Here is a 20,978-nt window from a genome sequence, read left to right as displayed (position 1 = left end):
GTGTTACGGGTCACGCCCTATATTAAAGTCCGTCAAAACACGGAATGGAGACGGAATGGAGACGAATGGGAGTCCTCAGTCAAAGCCATTGTTTGCTCACATGACCGTGGATGTGTCTAGACTGTCGAGGCTCAAGACTAGTCATTGGGGCTGAAAAGGCATGTCACCCCACCGTCAAGTTCCGTAACTTTAAGGAGGTAACGTTTAGCAACGTTCTAGACTACTAGTTTCTGCCTCGTATGTATCGTTGTAAAACACAGAAAATGAAACTTATAAATTCTACAGGCTCTGTCTGACGTGCGGTATTATGGTAGTCTACTATACCACATGCCCTGTGCTTACTTCATTTTACACCCTTAATTATGACTCAAGAATCTTTCGGATGGCTTTCCGACGCTTTAAAATGGCCTTCTCTTATTATATTCGGCGTGATCGACATTGCTCTCACTATCACAATCATCATCTTGACTGCCAAATCAACTACCGAGCACGGATTCGTTACAATCCCGTCACCCCAAACCAGCCCAGAACAGACCAGTGCTTTCCGCTTGGATATTGGAATTCTTTGGACCACACTTCCCAATTTGGTTTTTGCTCTCTTCGCCGCTCACTGGGCCTGGGTAGCCTGTGCTATTGCGGAACGTCAACCGTACGTTGAATTACGCAAAGATGGGGGTGCGGCAGCAAAGAAGTCCATCATGCTCGATTATCGCATCAACCCCGTGGTGTTTCGCTGGTGGACGGCATTTCGGAAATCTCATAAGTCGATTGGGTCGATGACACTGCTGTCTGTGCTGTTGACATACGTTATAGCGCCCTTCGCGGCGCGGCTATTCGCGACTCAGGTTGCTTTGGTACCTTCGAAAATTCCAATCACGTATGACAAGGAGTTTAGTGGGAGAAACATGGATGCGAGTATCGACTGGCGACCGATCCTGAGTACTGTCTCAGCTACCTTGTTGTACCAAGGCAGAAGCATCCCTTGGACAAACGACCAATATGCGTTCCGCCCTTTCTCCAATCGTTCAACCTTATCAGCATCAGCAATAATTGAGGCGACCTCTACCGCTTTTACCTCCCATGTTGATTGCAAAGTGGTTAAAGATTATGCCATAGAATCAGACAAAAACTCTGGCTCGGGCCAGGCGGTTGTTCGAGTATCCGGAAAGGACAGAGGGTGCGAATTCACTCAAAAACTCGGAGTCGCTAGTATGCGAAAAACATATCTAGAGACCACATCAATCATTGACTGCTCCGCCGAAGCCTCTTACAGTCGTCTAGTGTTCACTTTTGGGAAGTATTCCTCGTCAGCCTCCAACTTCCTCGACGATGTGAGCGTCATCTCTTGTGCAACAGGATATCGTCAAGTCGATGGTACTCTGAAGGTTACCTCACTGAATAACTCCCCAATCGTCCAATTATTCGAAGAGACAGGCTATCCAGACGTTGACCGACCACCTAACTGGAGGGTGTTCGAGAATTCAATTGTTGACCCCACCACCCTCGACCCAAAAGATACATCTTCCACATCAGAAATGGGCAGTTTGATCTTGTCATATGCTCAAAGATTGCAATCTGGAACCGAATTGACTTCGGAGGTGCTGATCAAAGCGATATCAACCATCTTCACCGGGATCTACCTAAACAGCGTCGCAATTCACGGCTTTACTTCAATGTCAGAACCTGCCACAAGCATGGGCAAGGCTTTCGTCCCCACAACGCGTCTGGTAGTTGTTAAGTGGGTGGCATATGTTATTGTTGTGTTCCTACTAATCGCTCTCTGCTTTCTCATCTGGGCATTCTTCTATGTCCACAAACAACCCAGTATTCTGACTGAGGAGCCCCAAGGTCTCTTATCAGCTGCCGCACTTGTCCATGATAGCGACCTTATCCGCATCGTTTCGAACATACAAAAAGACCCAGCTTTTGATGGTCATTTGCGACAAAGCAGCAAGAGGCAATCCGAAATCAAGGACAGGAAGTGGACAGCTGCGAAGGGTGATGAGCATGGTCAATGGGTCATATCACCAATCTAAGGGTCTTCTGCAGAAGGCAGGTTATGAGAAAGTTGGACAACGGAAAATGCAGAATTTGGAAAGCTTGTTATCAGAACCCAAAGTGGAGTGATTTGAGTCATAGTATCATAGTGCCGCGGAAAACTGCCCGCAGAAATTACGGTCAAGTGCATTTCTAGGAATCAATTCAGCCTCAACTTGCCTAGAGCAAGCTAAAGCAGCCATGGCTTTTTGGTGTTGTGATGGAGAACCAAGCTTGATTTTTAACCTCTGCCAGCCCCCCGCTACATAGTATTTAGTGTACAAGAAGCCTCAGATATGCGCCATGAGAAGGTGGAGATGGAAAGTGCCGCAACTGTTAGAAGGATTGCGGGTCGGAGTAAACGTTCCTAGCTTGTAAATGGGAAGCCACTCCAATAGGATAGATTCTTTAACATAATAATTGAGCCTTTGCTACGGTAGCACTGCAGTAGGACTGGAAGGGGAAAAGGTTACTATAGGGTGGGGTGGCCTAGCGTCTTGACTTGTAAATGCCTTAGCTTTGCGGTAGAATAGAATACCTTCTCCGTTGCCCGGCGGGAGCCATGAAGTAGCTATTGAATTGGCTGGGGCTTGGGTCTGTCCTGACTGTATGGCGCCCTACCGATTTGGACAAGTCTCCTCAACGCAATCTCGACATCTGATGGTCTTCCCACTAGTCGAGGCACCATTAGCAACACATACAGAACATCTTGCGCTATGGAGTCCAGCCCAACCTCTTGTTGTTGCATGTTAGTTTAGATTCTCTGATAATGGTTATACTGACTAGGGTTAGCTTGCCCTTGTGGCATGGCGAGCTGAGCATGAATCATCCGTACAATTTCGGGACTATCATACTGCCCACGTGTTATTAGCACCTACAGATTCTATGGTAAGCACTATAATTAATTGAAAGAAACGCTAAAGGTGAGAGTAGGAACGCGCTTAGAAAGTTATTCTATGACGATCTGAGATCGTGTCGAGATTGAAAGACGTCAATATACTATCATTTTACTGTAGTCCATATGTTCAATACAGCTCATTAACCCGTTCCCAATGTACAATATAGTCTCGTATAACCCTATTTTAACTGTTAAACGGCTCCCCAAACGTTGTGATTTAGTTCCCACTACAAGTGCAAGTCGCCAGAAATAGAAAATAAAACAGCTCCTCACTTTGTACCTCCATTGCATAGTCATTCGTTCTTGAACTCTGCCACTTTACAATCCCCTTTATATATCAGAGTATTGTAAAGGGAAATTTAATATACCCAGATATGGTATGTAGCTTCTAGCACCTTGATACAGGCTTTTATTGCCGTAGGTTCTTAAGCCATCCAGGCTAAAAAATGTTCCAAGCTTCGACAAATTTCAATCAACACAAAATGGCCTCTGTCTGCCAAGGAGCTACCATCGACCAGCAAATGGAGCATCGGCGCTGCAAAATGCAATTATACTATACTGGCAATTGTTCTCCTGGAAAAATTGCCAAGCGTTCATGCCGGGACGTCGCAGTTCAATAAGCGATCAGTGAATATCGTGCCCGGAGTCTATAACTTGGATACAGGCGCCCAAGCATACAACATGCAAGCGGGCGATTGCTTCCGAGCGAACTCGCTCACCTGTCCACATTTGCCGCTGGATACTGGCTACGGTCCAACCATTGAGTTTATCGAAGATGACAGGTCTTGGGAGGTCTCCACTAATGGCAGCACCTACACCGCTGAAGTAGTCAACGATGGCATTAACGTGAAAGTGCCTGCCGTAACGCAAAACTGGGCTGGTTGTGCCGTTACTGCTCAACAGTTTTTACGCTTTACAGAAATGGGCTTTAATGAACGAGCGGCGATGGTGAAGTACGATTTCTCAAATTGCAACGGCATAACCACGACTTCGTGTAACTGTGAGTACGATATCACGCTGCCTGCAGCTGCTTCACCCTCCTCAGTATCAGATCACGAGTCTACATCAGATAAAGGATCACATAAATCATCCGATAACTCAACTGATAGAGGATCCAACACTGTATCCAAGATTGAAGTCCCCGTGAAGGCGATGGTTCTTGGTCTGACTCTACTTATAGTCCTATATCTAGGCTAAAGTGTGTATTACTGGGTGATCAACTACTGATTGCCATTAATCGGTGAGTGTATATACTGAGCAGTGTTTTATCTGCAGTAGGAATATTAGTACCGGGGAAAACAGTTTAAGTCTTTACAGTTAGATAACAGAATGGACCCCAGTAGGATTATTCTAGCGAATAGTATTATAACCATTAACTATTACTTTATTTTACGAATATTATATCCTGAACTTGAAAATATTTTCTTTAACGATACTTCCCTGAGTTAAGAACCCAAGTCTTTAGAATAAATGCTAATTGGAAATTTGCTAGATCCATATTTACACTTCTGCAACTTTGCTCACTCCAGTTTAACTATCAGCTGGGTTTCGATCATTTCTGCGTACAAAATCCTTCTGTCCTGGAGAGGGACCAGATCGCATAGAGAGCCGTAAGGTTGAAATTGCCGAATGGCAAGCAGTCGGTTACGTAGCTGGGGTAGCGGAGCCAGTCGCGTTTTCGAGATTTTCTTTCCAAGGAGCGTTGGTTGACATGGCGGCAATTTTGGCTGTGATGGGTGCAGCCACAATTAATGACAGGCTAAGAATGAAAGACGGCAGTCACCTGAGAGCTGGGTTATTAACACCTTCAACCTTGGGGGGGGACGTTTGTAGATCGTCTTCGAGCAACAGGATTTAGCATTGAGATTAAGGCACCAAGGGCCGCCGATCTGGAATCAGATGCCTCATGGGGTTCAAAGCAACAACTGTAACCGGGCAAAATTGGTATGCAAGGGTTAGATATCCAACCTTGGCACCTTGCTGATCGACTTTACCCGTTAGAGTGCGGCTGAGACACCATCGCACAAAGATCGTCCCATGGCCAACTCGTCATCATTTCAGGATTGATTCCCAAACGACTTCCATCCATAGCTTGCATTGCGAAAAACAGTTCGTCTAGTAATACTTCGGTCAGTTAAAGGCTTAGCCAGCGTGTTGAAATAAGCATAAAATAAGGTTGAGAGACAGAAACGATCTCAGTCAAAGTCAAAGCGACGAGATGACGCCTAATGGCACTAATGCAAGCCCTTGCATTCCTTTAATTTAGGGTGCCTACGCTGTCCTTGCCTCTGTCGTATTCCGGTATAACGCTTGGTAGGGCAGAACAAATAAGAATTAAGCATTTTCGGATCAACAGCCTAGTTCACTTGGCGTGGCTTGCAATCAGGGGATTTGTACAACCAACAAGACCCTGTGACACAACAAGGCTGTATCAAGGAAGAGGGGTAACTGTTGTGTGAGTTGGCAATGGGAACATATATCAGTGGTGACACGCGGCGCCCCAGCCTTGTTCTTTGACACCGATGGCCTCGATACACAAAGATCTTTTTCTCGAAACCACCTGAACAACCTCTCGATGTTGACGTTCCGTATTCTTCCACTCGCCCTTTGGGCTGTTCGCTCCAATGCCTTCAGCGGAGAAACGCTACAATTCAATACAGGTCCAGACATGATCTCGATGGCCGACGCAGCAGCGAATAACATACTAATCCCAGACGTCGCGGCCAACTTCTCAGAATGGATCGAAGGAGCACAACAGATGGGGTCTTTCGGCCTCAGTCCACGACAAAGACAATGTGTCAATCCGGGATACTGTAAGGTTCCTATATTGCTTAGCTTGTAAACCCTCTAACAACGAACAGATCCCTGTTCAAACGGTCAACGATGTTGCCCCCAAGGGGACACTTGCGTTTCAGGCGGCTGCTGTCGCGGTAATTCCCAACAATGCGGCTCAAGCAAATGCTACTATCCATCCTCCCAAATCTGCTGCAGCAGCGGTATCGCCTGCAAGAAAGGTCAGAACTGCGTTGACGGTGGCTGCTGCGAAAGCGGTGAATCGAAATGTGGTTCTTCTGGATGCTACAATCCCAAGACCTCAGTCTGTTGTGGGAGTTCGAGCATACACTGTCCGAAGGGCTACGATTGCATGCCCGGTGGCGGATGCTGTCCAGCTGGTCAGAAGCGCTGTGGAAACAGCAAGTGCTACGATCCCAAGAGAGCAAACTGTTGCACTGGACCTGGTACTGTCTGGGCTTGTGAAAAGAGCAAGGAGTGTTGCTCGAATGGATTTTGCGCGAGCCCTTCTACAGAGAAATGCTGTAAGAACGGGTCATGTGAGAAGGGAACAACTTGTTGCGAAAATGAATGCTGTCGGTCAAATGGCTACTGTGCATCGGATGGCTATTGCAAGGCATGTCCTGTTTCTACGCGGAGTATCACGTCGACCGACACAACTACCCGAACTGTGATGAAAACCGTCAGAGTCACTACTGACATCGAACCTGATACTGGAAATGCCCCCGAGTTCACGTGCGTCCCTATGACAGCTACCAATGACATTGGTGCCACCCTTGAGCTTGACGATGGTTGTGTCCTTCATTACGAGCCACCTGGAGCCACGACTACAGAGAACAATGCCGCTCGTCTTCGACGTGAGGTCCCAACAGCACCAGTTATCGGCAATGCTGGTGGGCTCTTGGCTCGCCAAGCATCTTGCACGCCTTCCACAACTCTAACACGAACTATATGGGAAACCGAAACAGTTACAGAGACTGGTACTCGGACTGTTATAGTCCAAGGCGACGAAGCAACTTTTTCTTGTCCTGAGATGGAGGTCACGAACGATGTTGGAGACACACTTGCTTTAGATGGAGAGTGTGTTTTATCATTCTCTCCAGCCGAGCCTACTAGCAGTGTACAAGAAGAAGCGCCGACACAGGGTAGACCAACTGCTAATGGCCAGGGACCTTCTGTTCCTGTCGGACCTTCAACGACAGCTTCTGCGGATGATGACAGTGCTGGTTCGGTTTCTGAAATTCGGGTGTTCTTCATGGTGGGATTCGTTGCAGTCTCTATGCTGTGGACCGCACTTTGAGTTTGTGGATATTGGGCATAATTAATACTACTGAAGATAAATGGACTGTCATTACTTATCTTCGAAGGACAATAACGTAACGCATGCATTGCCGTCGGCAAAAAGGCACGAGAAGTAAAAGTGAGACTACCAACCACTTAACGTATCGACAGAAATGGCGCTACGTATCTTATGATGTCAATTGTTTTAATTTTGCAATTCAGCTAACCTGGCGACGTCATTAATTAGAACTAGCAAGACCATGTTGCCCAAATACATATTGAGTTAGTTAACACAGCCACTTCCAGCGGCCATTTTATCCCTTCAAGCTACTTTCTCACATTCCTGTTCTTTCAGCATGGGTCCTGCCTGTCCCTGATTGTCCTTGTATTGTAAGCACTTGTTAGCAGTATGCCTTAGTTCGACTCAAATGCTGCAGGTCGTCATTGAAGCTGAAAGGATCCATCGCGTTGCCTCATTGTGAGTCGTCGACAGAAAGTTGTAAGCAATAGCCAAGTGGAACTCAGCGGCGCATCAACACTTAGAACGGGAAGCGTAGCGCCGATCATTTACAGGGCTTAGTGAACGGCCATAGCGGCGCAAAACACCAAAACAAGCCCTGAACTTTGCGAGAAGGACATGGCCGATTGTATTGTTTGACAAATTACGTATAGAGTCCAATTAGATATAAATGACTTATTACTATATAAGATAGGCGTTGTGTTGGCTTGAATTGACTTTTTCTGCATCAAACTACTCTGCTTTACCATAACATATCTTTATGATGAAGACTTTCTCGATTTCACTACTTTGCTTAGGCCTGGTTCGCAATGGTCTTGGACGCCCAACTAAGGAATGCCCCATTCTTGGGCCAGTCCTTCCATCGGGCTTTGACCTCTCCAAGTTCAAAGTCATTCAGGAAGCAAAGTCCAGCTTCCCAGCGATAATCGAATCCCTCCTATCGTCTGGCACCATCAACGAAACACACACATCCTTCGCAATCAACGTCTTCTCTACAGCCACCAATGAGTCTCTTTACTCTTACTACCACGCTGCGGAAGCCCTTGATGATACTCTCTCCACTGGTAAGCTTGACGACGATACTATCTTCCGTGTTGGTAGTGTATCCAAGCTTTACACGGCCTACGCTCTCCTTGCCAATTCCGGTTTCGACGTCGTGAACCTTCCTGTGACTATGATCCTACCCGAGTTGGCGGGTAATAATAGGAGCGAACCTACCGAGAAGATTATCTGGGAGGATGTCACTATCGGTGCTCTACTCTCACACCAAGCTGGATCTGGAGGAGCTCGTGAGTTCTCTATGAATTGAATTGTCTTGTGCCGTACTGACGATATTGCAGCCCTTGAGATTGCTATATGTGCAAACGATACTCTACCAGGATGTGGATTTGAGGGTGTGTAGTTCTCCTTCGTCCTTTCTATCATTTCTAATCTTTTCTTCAGATTTCCTCACTTACATGAAGGAAAAGAAGCGCCCTGTAGTCCTCCCTTATCAAGTCCCAGTCTATTCCGATGGTGGCTTTGCAATGCTTGGAGGAGTATTACAGCGTCTGACTGGACTGTCCTACAACGACGCTCTTAAGAAACTCCTTGGCAAGCCTCTGGGGCTCAACAGTTCGACGTCGATCGAACCAATGGGCAAGGACCGTAATGTTTTAGCCATTCCAGGGCCTCCAGAGGTGTCATCATGGGGTCAGGACAAGCAGGTAATTGCTGGGTACGTATCCCTTTCCTTTTTGTCTGACTAGTGTGTTGACTAATTTGTCGTCTAGAACTGGCGGTGTCTACTCCAGCGGTTCCGATCTACGAAAAATCGGCCTCTCCATTTTGAACAACGAGATTCTGACGCCTGTTGAAACCCGTCGCTGGATGAAACCCCAAGGCAATACTGCATCTCTCACCTCCAGTGTTGGCGCCCCTTGGGAGATTAATCGACTTACCCTTCCAGTATCTCCCAAGTCCAACAGAACTCGCATTTCCGATCTCTACACTAAACTTGGTGGTAACGCCGGTTATGCCGCTGTGATCGCCCTTTCACCAGACCACGGCATTGGCTTTTCTGTACTCACTGCGGGTGTCGGTGCTGTTGGTGCACGGATTCCTCTTCGCAACGCTGTTGGTACCGTGTTCATTACTGCCGCTGAACTTGCAGGGTGGGACAATGCGAAGAAGACGTACCCTGGGACCTTTGTCGACAAGACGAGAAATGGATCAAACCTTACCATCACCGTCGATGAGGGTCAGCCTGGACTTGGTTTGGAGTCATTCTTCATCAATGGCTCAGAATGGCGGGCAAACTTGACGGCTCCCGCCTCTGATCCAATTTATGGAGACGATATTACTGTTCGTCTCTATCCTATGGGCGCAAAGTCTGTTTCTGGCTCAACGCAGCTTATTTCATACCGCGCGGTTCCTCAACTGAAACCTATTGGGCCTCGGTCTGCAGTTGAGGGTGGAGAAGGCCTGTTTGACGATGGTTGTACATCATGGCAGGAAGTCGGATTTTGGGGTGATGGCGATGATTTTACTTTCAAAGTGGTGGACGGCGAGGTTGTTAGTGTTACTAACTTGGCCCTGGTTGACTTGCAGAGAGCGGAATACACTCGGGTTTCAGGGGAGGAGGAACAGTGAGGGTTGGCAGGTCATAAGTGAGAGGCTTCAATCCTGCAGCTGTAACTTCAACAAGCCGTCTTGATTTCTGCCTAAGTACATATCTTTTCAAATAGTTTGTGTATGTGAGGCGCTATATAGTCAATTTACAAGAGAAGAATAGCATTTACGTTGCCACTGAAACTCCTTGTATGCGATAGGGTGACGATACGATAAGAGCGGGAATGGTTAAGCAATGGAAGATGTCGTTGATGTTGGGAATGGCAACGGTAGGGACACGTCCAATCGGCAGCTAGATGAAAAACCAGAGTCGTCCCTGTTGTAATGTTGGTAATGCCTGATTCAGACAGCTTAGCCTAGAACAATTCAGTCAACAAAAATTGAGGGTGTCACCTGGGTAGTTACGCGTTCTTACACCTCCAACACGTGTCGTGTCAAGCGGGTTGCCCTTCTTACTGCACGCGACACGCGTTGGCTCGAGACTTAGGATGGTCCGAATGTGGCCCAAGCTTGCCCGTGTGTGGTTGTCTCGGAGGCACGGAGGCCGGAAATTTCAATTTCCAACCATGGAGAATGCAACAGTAAAGCTCAAAACCACAGGGGTTAAATGCTAACCGAACAGGGCTAACCATTTAACCATAAATGATGTTCGGCAGAGTCACTCACAACATTGCTGGAGTGATTCTGAGGATAGAATCTTGAGTGGATTCTTTATGTCTAGCTATGCTGGCACTGTTGTTAGTTGCAAGATAGCATTATCTTTACATACTGACTGCCGAGCAAGCAAGTCAGGTTGGTGATGCTCCCAAACTATTTGGCTTGCAACCTTGGTACAAGGCGTCTACACAGATTCATCACTAAGGAAAGCAACTCCATTCTTATCAGAGCTCAAATTAGCAATTAGTCTCACGAAAGCAAGTGTAAACGCGATAAGAAAAAGAAAAAAATTGTCAATATGTATAATCCCATACGCAAAGATATTCCATTTACTGGGATGGAAGTTGGAGATTTCTTTCCATTTCAGGGAATTGATCTTTGTTGATTTAGGGTATGTTCATTGTCGAATGTCACAAAGTCTATTGAGCTAGAATAGAGACCAATCGGATCCAATCCTGCAGGGAAGGAATAGCATTAGTCCGAGATGATCAGGACCTCTCGCGTCTGCATCCTTGTTGCAATTGGTGGAGTAACTTATCGACCAAGCTCCTTTTACGGGCCTTGCTGTTGATCTGACTGTTTTGAGTTTAGTATTCTGGAACTATTTAGGAAGTACTGGCTCGGAAGACGATCATTCTGTCCGTAATTTTTTCTGTAGAAAAAAATCGTCACTCGTTTAATTTTCTTAGTCACATTCATTTCACTGCAGCAGCGCTGCTTTCCATTCATTAAAAAGTCTTTGAGATACTGAATCAATCGGAATTGCGCTAGACGTAGACTCTGTTGAAACCTTCTGAAATTTATAATTGCAGATATGCCTCACGAAATAGCTAATGAGAAGGGGGAAGCAGAGAATTCTACTCTATTGGCCCCCGAGACTATCAATGGAGCTGTTTCGCCTAGTCCAAGTGCAACCTCTTTCACTTCTTCTGTCGAGACAAACGGTTCGGACTTTACTTCATCATGGGAGAAATTGCAGGATGTCTATTCTCAGAACGTTGGACTGTTCTATGTACTGCTGGCACAGCTATTCGCATCTATTGTAAGAAGCCGCCTGAACACGCACAAGGTCTCTACTAACAAAAACAGATGTCCATGACAACAAGGCTCTTAGCAACTGGGTTTGAGACAAAGTTCCACGCTCTCCAGATCATCTTTGTCCGTATGCTCGCCACTGCACTAATCGGATCTTTCTACATGTGGCGTGAAAAAGTCCCCGATTTCCCTTTGGGGCCACGTAACGTTAGAGGTTTATTAGTGTTGAGAGGCATGGCTGGATCCGTTGGACTGTTTGGTCTTTATTGTAAGAATGGCTATGTCTTCTTGAAGGAATATAAACTAATAAGCCGGTCAGACTCTCTTTCATATCTCGACGTGTCCGACGCGACGGTCATTACTTTTCTTGTTCCCACCCTCACAGCATTTATTGCTTGGGTTGCTTTGCGCGTAAGCTGTCAATGGAGACTGTCAGATGCCTGACTCACTCTGACTGACCTTTGTAGGAACCGTTTACCTTGAATGAAGCCTTGGCAGGCCTCATAGCGTTCACCGGCGTTCTTTTCGTTGCCCGTCCTGCTTTCATCTTCCCACAAAATGACTCCTTTCTGACGGGATCCTCTTCTGACAACGAAGGTGCCGCCAAAGGTATTCTTTCCGCAGTAAAGGCAACACCCCATGAGCGCACAATTGCTATTTGCTGTTCCATTTTCGGCTCCATCGCTGCAGCGACAGCTTACTCAACTATCCGAGTTATTGGAAAGCGAGCTCACTCTCTTGTGAGCGTCAACTACTTTGCTGTATTGGCTACTATTAGCTCCTTCCTTATCATCACGCTTCACCCTGATTTGCAGTTTGAGGTTCCTAAAAGCCTCGCTGAATGGTCAGTCAACAGTCAACTGTGCTCAACTCTACTAGAACTAACGCGCTCAGGGCCATTCTTCTCTCTATTGGGGTTTCGGGCTTTCTATTCCAGGTTCTTCTCACTGAGGGTTTGCAAAGAGAGAAAGCCGGGAGAGCGACCAACCTTATTGTAAGTCGTTCGTATCCAACACGACATCGCCATATCTAACCGACGAATAGTATGTACAACTTGTCTATGCAGTCATTATCGACCGCGTCATCTGGGGAACTGTCCCTCCACCTGCCAGCTTCATTGGCAGTGCTCTTATCATTGGGTCGGCTATTTGGGTGGCCTTGCAAAAGAAGGTTTCCTCAGAGCCGAAGCCAGTGTCCGATGAGGAGAGAAATGCTGGACTTGACAAGAATGGGATGAAGGAGGCATAACAAGAAGTCTACATGAAGAGGTACCGATACACTCGGTGCAAAACTGTTGTATACAGTGGTATGTTGCATAGATCTATCATGTAGTGGAGGAACAATGAGTCATAGAGATTGAACCAGTCTGCCAGTCTACTGAGACGTTAAGCCCGGTCACTTGTATAAACATAATGAAGCCTCTGATGATTCGGAAGTCGATGGACCCGTCACGTGAGAATAATATTGCTCGTTGTTCTAGATATCCGGAGTTTCTATTGTCTTTGTTTGAACTCTCGCTCTATCTACTTCTTCTTCTGCTTCTTGAGGCATTCGCCACATGTGCCATCTGGTATCGGCCTCATTTCCACCGCTGACATTCCACACGCGCCCCATTTGTTCTCTTTTCTGCCCTTGCTGCACATCTTGTAGTCTTTACCCTGTCGCATTTCGTGATCACACTTGATGCATCGGTAAGACATGTTGACTTGTGTGCACATAGTGAATCTGGTATAACTGAGGTTTCGAGAGAGGTTATGTTTATAGATACTGTTGATTTGAGGTGAGCTATACTTGAGGTAGGTTAGTGGCGAGTGTACCGATTTAAATACCCGCTGCTTCTGCGTAGTTAATAAGAAAGCAACGTCTGTCGGGTTCACTCCTGTCAGACGTTGCGCTCTTACAATTGACATCGAATAACATAACATATGAACAACCTTGTATCTGTGGGGAATAGGGACAATTCTCACTGAATCACACGTATAACATATATCCAAGTCCTTCGATGAAGCTTTATTTCCACGGTCAAGTTTCATCTCTCATGGTGCACTTGTGTACTATTCACAGCGCCTGAAACTGCATTAGGTACCCAGAACAATGCAGTGAATTGCTTCATGCCCAACCTGACTTCTTCGGTCAATCATGTTCCCAGAGAGAAAAAAGCCAAGACTTACCATTTTGTGTTAAATGATTGTAAAATTCTCGACACATAAATTGAGCCGTGGTATCCAGGTTAACCAAATGGCACATTCCGCAGCTATGGGACCATTTGGTAAAAGCACAATAAAGCTGCCGCAGTCGCAGATTTGCTATAACCTGTAGATAATGAGCTAAACTTTTACTCTAAAAAATGCCCTACTTGGCCAATTCGCTATTTAGACAACTGATAATGTTGTATCCATCCTGTACATATCTATGTCGTTTCGCCTGATTGAGTCTATACTGGGTATCAAGGTGACGTTGCTGAGACCGTCTTCCCTCGCTGAAACTTCGCCAGCTCCTGTATTATTATTATCACTTGAAGTCCGGACATTTGCGGAAGGTCTCTTATCTCGGCTGCTAATTGTACGAAGACGACGCAGGGGCCGGTTAGAGATTTGGTGTCTGTTGCGGCGACAAACACGTAAGACGAGTATGCGCATAATGGGAATAGAAGCAGCCATGATAGTGACCGAAATCTCAACCGTGGACCATATGAAAATTCCAGCACGATCCACTGCGAGAAGTGTTAGCAACTTAAGAATACACAAAAACGGTAAACGAGCTGTGACTCACAAGTACGGTTTGGGCTGCTGAGACCAAGCATCCCAAAGCACTTAGCTCCTGCTGCCGCGGCTGCACTGGAGTATTGTTAGCAATTTCCTTTAACAAAGAAGTTAAAACTTACAAGATGCCAAAGGTCAAGGCGATCCCAACACCAATTTTCTCTCGTGTTCGCATCGAAAGCTTCCAAATAATTGTCCAAGCAAAAATGCAGAGGATGAGATCGACTAGTCCCAAATAAGCTGCCCAGGTTGATCAGTAGGGGAGAAGTCTCACTGAGGTCGACGGACTTACCACCGGCAAAGACGTTGTAGTATGTTGCAACCAACGGGTTCCAACAGGTCCCTGGAAGACTGGAGTGCCAAACCTTCCTTGCTGACGTGCATTTAACAAAAGAAAAAACAATGACCAAGGTCATGATGATATTCATTGTGATAATCAGAAACCAAAGGAACCAGTACTTCCAGCCGCTCTCCAGCCGTAGCAAGGTGAGTGCAAATGACGTCTTGCTCCATGCTACAGCCAAGCAACCAAAGAGTCCATACACGGTTCCAGTAAGAGCGATTGCTGGTACATTTGCAGGATTAACATTCGATATATCCTTGCCGAAACCGAGGCTGACGTCAACGATGGTAAGGACGACGCAAATTACCAAACAAATCTAGGAAACAGACACGAAATGTTAATCAAGATAGCTCAATAACGCGCGTTCCGATATATTGGATCAGTTGTGTGAATTTGCGGCGCGATCTCGTGTTGGTATGTGATAGGTAAAGCAAGAAAGCTGCTGACAAAAAAAGGGCCATAGTGAGAATGAAGAAATTTGGGAAAACTCACCCAGGCAGCAATGAGAACATGGTCGTCCCACCAGAAACCGCGACAACGAACGAGCTTGCAATATAGACGAAGACCTAGAAATATACCCGAGAGGAAAGTCAGAGAGGCAGAGATTGCTATGATTGTCCCTCCTAGACCGATGGATTCTGGCATCAGATAAACGGGGTTGTTGTCTCATTAGGAATGTCGGTGTCATTTGTGAGCGGAGGATGTTGGGGGAAGAGAAAGGGGATCCTGGGGACGGAAATAAGTAGATCAACGATCGGCAGGAGCCATCTTTAGAAAGGCACAGTGCTACTCTAACAAAGCCTAATGGTAGATGGCGTTGGCTAGTCAAGCCACACCATACCAGGTCACCAGGGCAGGTGCAGCACCCTGTGTTTAGCTCCTTGGGAGATTTGGGGGCACCAGTGATCAAAGAGAACCTAGGGCGAGGCTTGCTACGGAATACGATGAAAGACTAAAGAAACATCAATCGTTCAAGTTACTTATCTCATACACAAAGTTTGACGTTGGCAGCGTTACTGTCAATATGGGGGGACCAGAAAATGTTGCATCATGGAGATGCATGAGTCAGTTGTGTTGATAGATCAGAATTGATGTCACCACCAACTTCATACTGTACTAAACTCAAACATCAATCTTACTGTACAATACATCGATCGCATCACCCCGTGCAATTGATTGGCCATTCGCCGCTTGGACGACAGCCACCAAAGTGTGTCTAGACAAGTCCCTTCCACGGAGAAATGATTCTACCCTCAATAAAGTGTCAGCCATGTGAGGCTGATCTTTGCGGATGAAACGTTTCAAATTACAATCTGAAATAAACAGTAACCTTCTTTAACTCGTCCCGGACAAATGGTTATTTAACCCCAACTCCACTGTGGTGTGCCACGCCGATCAAGCTAATCCTAAAACATTATACAGGTCTCATCCGGAACACGGCCACCTAGACTCATGTCACATTTGTGGCAGTGATTCAATCTTGGCAGGCTTAGATCGTGACCCTTGAGCCTCCCGCATCCACATTAATAATAGAGCAATCCCAGTCCCTTGGGCCCGGAATTGTCAAGCCTGCAAAGACCACATTGATCCCCAATGCTATTAAGCCATCGAAATGATCAGTCATCGTCACAAAAACTCTCACTATAATTCTTGAACGAGTACATGGTTTCAATTCTTACTTAGTTATTGGTCTAAGCACCCAGGCAACAAGCAAACCACACTATTTTGTACCAACAAGACCTTGTCGCCCATGTAGCAGTCGTTCAATTCGCACTCTTTGCATACAAGGTCTCCTCCGTTGGAGTCGTAATGGTGTAACTCAGCCGCTGCTTCCATGAAGCATCCAATTCGGCGAGCCGCCAAGTCATTACTTGAGACGTTGGACTTGGGCAAGGTGAGGTAAGTCATCAGTGGCTGTTCCGTTTGTCGCCAGGATCACACTATCATAAAGTCAGCAATGCTCAAAACCCATTTTTACTTTACCCATAGTTAGTATCTTGTTCTTACTAAACCATGCATGTTAGCTACATCAGTTTCTGATATATGACTTGACAAAGGAACATACCATTTCTTCGATCTGGTCGTCAGTGAGATCAGCGATGTCATAAATACTGCCATCCTCAAGTCCAAGCTGGTTCGCCTTCTGTGAGCTTTCACACTCATCCGCGCTCCTTTTGGAGTCGCCGAATCTGTAAAAGGCACCAGAGAAGCTCCAGCCAGTGGCCCCCAGACAGAAGTCACGACCTCGACCGATAGCTGCTTGATTCCACGTTTCACAGCCAGCGCCACGGTAGCCAATACCGGTCAGAGTCCAGTCACTTGGCACAGCGACGATACCAACGGTGGCAGAGAATCGACCTGCGACAACACAGCAGTTCTGAGGGTTGGAGCCAGCGCAGCCGACCCAAGGACCGGAGTAGCATGCGCCTTGGTTGTTACTGTAAAAGCGTATGTCAACTGCCGACACAGTGGCAGCAAGGCCGAGGAGAAAACTAGAGTACAACATGGCGAGAGGAAGTAAGTAATTGGGAACAATGTGAGTGATTTGAGTATGCGTCTTTAACGTCCATACTTATAGATGATTACGGCTATGTTTATCCTGTCTTAATGACGCTCAGGCTGACTGCGCCCGCGAGTATTCTGATTATATATAAGCACACCTGCTCAACGCGGTTAAGGGGCGAGCGAAGGAATGAGAAGGAATTCTGCTATGTTGTATGCCAGCGCAGACACTGCCGCGTTGAGGATTTTGCGTGGAACCTCAAGCTTGCTGTCCGCCAATCGCGCGAAGATACGCTGACAATAGTGCCAGGGATACTTCGGAGCTTACTTACCGATAAAGCAAATAGTATGATCTCCCCGGTGTACAGTAACCCTTGGCGGCTAGGGTACCTGGAGAATTAACACGTAAGTTCCATTTATGCATATGAGAAGGATGAAGTGCACAATAGGAAGTGTCGGGAGTTTCACCCTGACGAATTGTCATTCTCTACATACACAAGTAGAACATGGAATGATCAGGTTTCAGATATTCTAGACTGTGGCAAAATGATATAACAAGTTCACAAGCCGCAGGGTTGCAGAGCAATCGCTGATCCTTGCCCATAAGACAATAATTTAGTAATTTTGTTCCTATGGCCATTGGACAAGCATCTCTAGTTATGTATTTGTCTTTGGCAGCGCCAAAGTCATCACCAATTCAAGTGTTACAGTTCAACAATAGACTGGATTCTTCCTCCTTGATATATTTCATACTAAGAAAGAAATGCCATAATCTCATTCGGACCCGTGATACTCTGGCCACTTGTCCAAAACCACCTTCTCACCCGTCAACTTTACCTTGATCTTAACTTGTGTCGGCTCATCGAGCAACAAAGTGTAGGTTCCAGGGTATACAACCAAATCGCCATTCTTCTCTCTTCGTGCAATATTATCCATTGTCCACTGAAGTTCAACATCCTTTGTCGCGCGCGGCTTGATATCGTGCGAGCGTGAATAAGCAGCGAGCGTTTTCAGTGGGTAAGGTTTGGGTCCAACCTTGCTCTGGATAAAAACAAGAGATACAAAGTCTGAAGTGGTACGGCCCGTATTCTTCACACTCAAGTGGATTGGAGGCAAGGGACAGGTATCAACATAAGTTGCGTCGCAACCTTTGAGGATCTTCTGTATGTTCATCTCGATCTTTTGAGATTTGAACATGGCTTTGAAAGTGGTATAGTGCTTTCCAAATCCAAATGGTAACACCGAGTCAGAGTACCAACGGTATGTTCTCCCGGGGCTGGATTTTGTAGGTCTCAACTCCATATCCAACATACCGACTTGTTCCGTATACTTGCTGGGGTATTGTGTGAGTGGGAGCCGCCCAGCAGGGCTTTTGCAGCCCGTGATAAGTTCCATGACAGCCGTTCCGCCTTCTTGACCAGGGTAGTTTACCCAGAGAATACTGTTCACGCCCTTGTTCTTCAGCAAGGGGGTATCGTCAACTTGATCACCAAGCTGAACAACAACTAACGGCTTGCCAAGCTTGGACAGTTTCTTGAGTAGTGTCAGCTGGGTGCTAGGCCAGTCAAGATCTGTGCGGTCCAGCTCCTCGCCGGCAGCCGAGGCATCAAGACCGCCCAAGTACACAATGTAATCAGACTTCTTAGCAGCTTCCAGAGCATTCGTAGTCCAGTTATCAGGAACCGAGTTATTCTGCAAAGTTGGACCCCAAGCGACGTTGGTGTTGAGACCCAACATCTTGGCGGCATAGGCTGGTGTTCGGACGTGAGGTGCGGGTCCAGAATAGCCTCCTTGCAGCTTTGTCTTGTCATCGGCCCAGAACCCGATCAAGGCTACACTCTCTTTCTTCTTTATGTTGAGGGGTAGCGTATTGTCATTCTTCAGAAGAACTGCGCCACGTACGGCAGACTGTAGAGCAAGGTCTTGAGCGTGTCTAGTGTTGACATCATCGAAATCAAGCGACGACCATTCTGATTTATCGCCGTCGAAGAAACCAGTGTGAACAAGACCCTCGAAAAGACGTTTAAGAGCGCGATCCATCACCTTTTCCGTCAACAGACCTTGCTCATAGGAATCAGATATGTCCTTTGTGGTAGTGTACTCGCAGCTAGAGTCTTGGCCGTTCTCAAAGGCAGCCTTGGCCGCTTCAGCACCAGTCTTTGTGTAGTTGTGATGTTGCCAGATATCCTGCATAGCTCCACAGTCGCTCGTAATCCAGTTGTTGGTGTGAGTCCAGTTCCAGTGCTTTCTCAGTAGAGTTTCTTGAAGGTATGAGTTTGCGCATGCAGGGATCCCGTTGACAGCATTGTAGGAACACATTATGGACCCAACCTTGGCATCTCGAGTACACTCCTGGAAAGGACGTACATAGTATTCAGCCAAGTCCTGGGGAGTGATCTTGGCATTGAAGTTATGACGCGTTTGACCACCCCAATTTTCAAAGTCATTACCAGCATAATGCTTACAGGTAGCCACGATGCGACGTTGCTTCTTGTCACCCTCGAGACCACGAACCATGGCTCGTGCATACCGACTGACATGAAGGGCATCTTCACCTGGGGTTTCGGAGCCACGGCCCCAACGAGGATCTTTGAAAGGGTTGACATTGGGTGTCCAATAGTCTACGCCCCCTCCCCAGCCACCATTATTCCAGGCGCGTGCTTCTGTGCCAATGACCTCGCCAATGTCATGGATGAGATCATCGTCAAAGGTAGAACCCATGAGAAGAGGCATAGGGAATGAAGTTGCTGAGTCATAAGGAGGGTTGTCGTTATAGTCATTGCCCGGTGCACCAGCTACTCCGTGAAGGGCCTCGTTCCACCAGTTGTACCTGGGCAGACCAATCCGAGGAGCACCAGTAGCGTTGCTGTTTGATTCATCAGTTACATACTTGCAAATGTTTGAGTTACCTACCTGACAAGGTTGTTGACTTTCTCACGGGGAGTCAAGGCTGAGACTAAGGCCGCAGCTCTTTCAGCAGGCGAAGCTGTAGTATCGCATATTCCATTCGAACGAAGAGGTTCCTTCGTGCAATCAGGCTGCTGATAAGGTGCGGCAGCCAATGCTAACCCATTGAGAAGTGCGAGTGCACTAGCAGCCACTTGCAACTTGTGTAGCATCATGTCGAAGCCTCGGAAGAACGCTGTTGCCTTTGCCAATTCTCTGAAGAATAACACTCGGGTTTTATAGACGCCTGTTAATTGGACTGCGTCAACATCATCATTGTCTTTTCCTGTGGGGCCAACTATGCGTACGTCAAGGTTAGTATAGCCGAACAAATCGCAGCGAAGAGCGCATAGCCTGACCTTGGTTAATTGAGCTATACGACAACTTGATGCAGCGATCTTCATGCTTGTGTCGCTATTGGGGCAATTCTTCCTAACAGAGTGCGGGGATCGTAGCAGTGCGACAAATAGCCTAAGTACCATCGAACAAAAGGTTAAAACCTGGGAGCTAGACTAACTCACTATTGGTCTCTGTATACAGTACTGGATTTCAACTTCTGCATTTATCTAACTCTAATTTCCTATTAAGGCTATAGAATCTTCATAACACCTTAGACTAAAGACTATGAGTTAAGCTTCGGTTCTCTGCCTAAAGTTGCTTGCTGATGCTACTGAGAGGAAGGACTTTTACCGCTGAGACAATCTTCACCCATCCTGGCTAGTCATTGAAGGAGCAATACAAGATTGAAATACCCGATTGGCCAATTGATTCCTGCCAACATATTCAGCTGCTGTCTAAAGTACATCATTTATACTTACAAATATGTTAATTTCCATCATGACTGGGATCTTTTGACATGGTAATTCTGGGGACTTTTAGCGAAAAGTTAAACATCAGAGAAAATGGAACTCATTGAAGACGTTGAATGTGCTATTCAAAAGGCGCAGGATGTCGTGAACACTAGAGTTAATGGACATTCAGACGAATTCAGACACTTAAGTTATCTTGCAAACATGTACAGCCTCCGATTCTTGCACAGAGAAAATCTTACCGATCTCAAACAGCATCCAGATCACATGACGTGTCATTGATAGC

General features: G+C 46.5%; 6 protein-coding genes across 6 annotated transcripts; 5 read left to right on the top strand and 1 right to left on the bottom strand.

Moving 5' to 3' along the window:
• Positions 1 to 362: 362 nt before the first annotated feature.
• Positions 363 to 2,036, top strand: FPSE_02376 (uncharacterized protein; the record flags this gene model as incomplete). The annotated part of the gene is made up of 1 exon (XM_009255495.1): positions 363 to 2,036. The coding sequence occupies one exon, from the start codon at positions 363 to 365 to the stop codon at positions 2,034 to 2,036; it is 1,674 nt and encodes a 557-aa protein (XP_009253770.1).
• Positions 2,037 to 3,309: 1,273 nt separating this feature from the next.
• FPSE_02377 (uncharacterized protein) lies at positions 3,310 to 4,132 on the top strand (the record flags this gene model as incomplete). Its single annotated transcript, XM_009255496.1, has 2 exons — positions 3,310 to 3,312; positions 3,392 to 4,132. 2 exons carry the CDS (start codon positions 3,310 to 3,312, stop codon positions 4,130 to 4,132), a joined length of 744 nt encoding a protein of 247 aa, XP_009253771.1.
• A 1,378-nt stretch (positions 4,133 to 5,510) lies between these two features.
• FPSE_02378 (uncharacterized protein) lies at positions 5,511 to 7,028 on the top strand (the record flags this gene model as incomplete). The annotated part of the gene is made up of 3 exons (XM_009255497.1): positions 5,511 to 5,753; positions 5,797 to 6,339; positions 6,459 to 7,028. The coding sequence occupies 3 exons, from the start codon at positions 5,511 to 5,513 to the stop codon at positions 7,026 to 7,028; spliced, it is 1,356 nt and encodes a 451-aa protein (XP_009253772.1).
• A 763-nt stretch (positions 7,029 to 7,791) lies between these two features.
• FPSE_02379 (uncharacterized protein) lies at positions 7,792 to 9,659 on the top strand (the record flags this gene model as incomplete). The annotated part of the gene is made up of 4 exons (XM_009255498.1): positions 7,792 to 8,317; positions 8,369 to 8,422; positions 8,472 to 8,745; positions 8,801 to 9,659. 4 exons carry the CDS (start codon positions 7,792 to 7,794, stop codon positions 9,657 to 9,659), a joined length of 1,713 nt encoding a protein of 570 aa, XP_009253773.1.
• Positions 9,660 to 11,109: 1,450 nt separating this feature from the next.
• On the top strand, positions 11,110 to 12,578 carry FPSE_02380 (uncharacterized protein; the record flags this gene model as incomplete). The annotated part of the gene is made up of 6 exons (XM_009255499.1): positions 11,110 to 11,337; positions 11,385 to 11,598; positions 11,650 to 11,741; positions 11,798 to 12,174; positions 12,225 to 12,324; positions 12,375 to 12,578. The coding sequence occupies 6 exons, from the start codon at positions 11,110 to 11,112 to the stop codon at positions 12,576 to 12,578; spliced, it is 1,215 nt and encodes a 404-aa protein (XP_009253774.1).
• A 3,764-nt stretch (positions 12,579 to 16,342) lies between these two features.
• FPSE_02381 (uncharacterized protein) lies at positions 16,343 to 16,941 on the bottom strand (the record flags this gene model as incomplete). Its single annotated transcript, XM_009255500.1, has 2 exons — positions 16,343 to 16,375; positions 16,501 to 16,941. 2 exons carry the CDS (start codon positions 16,939 to 16,941, stop codon positions 16,343 to 16,345), a joined length of 474 nt encoding a protein of 157 aa, XP_009253775.1.
• Positions 16,942 to 20,978: the final 4,037 nt, after the last annotated feature.

Source organism: Fusarium pseudograminearum, chromosome 2 (genome assembly GCF_000303195.2).
Source record: "Fusarium pseudograminearum CS3096 chromosome 2, whole genome shotgun sequence".
Classification (NCBI taxonomy): Eukaryota; Fungi; Ascomycota; class Sordariomycetes; order Hypocreales; family Nectriaceae; genus Fusarium; species Fusarium pseudograminearum.
This window is presented reverse-complemented; position numbering and strand designations above follow the sequence as displayed.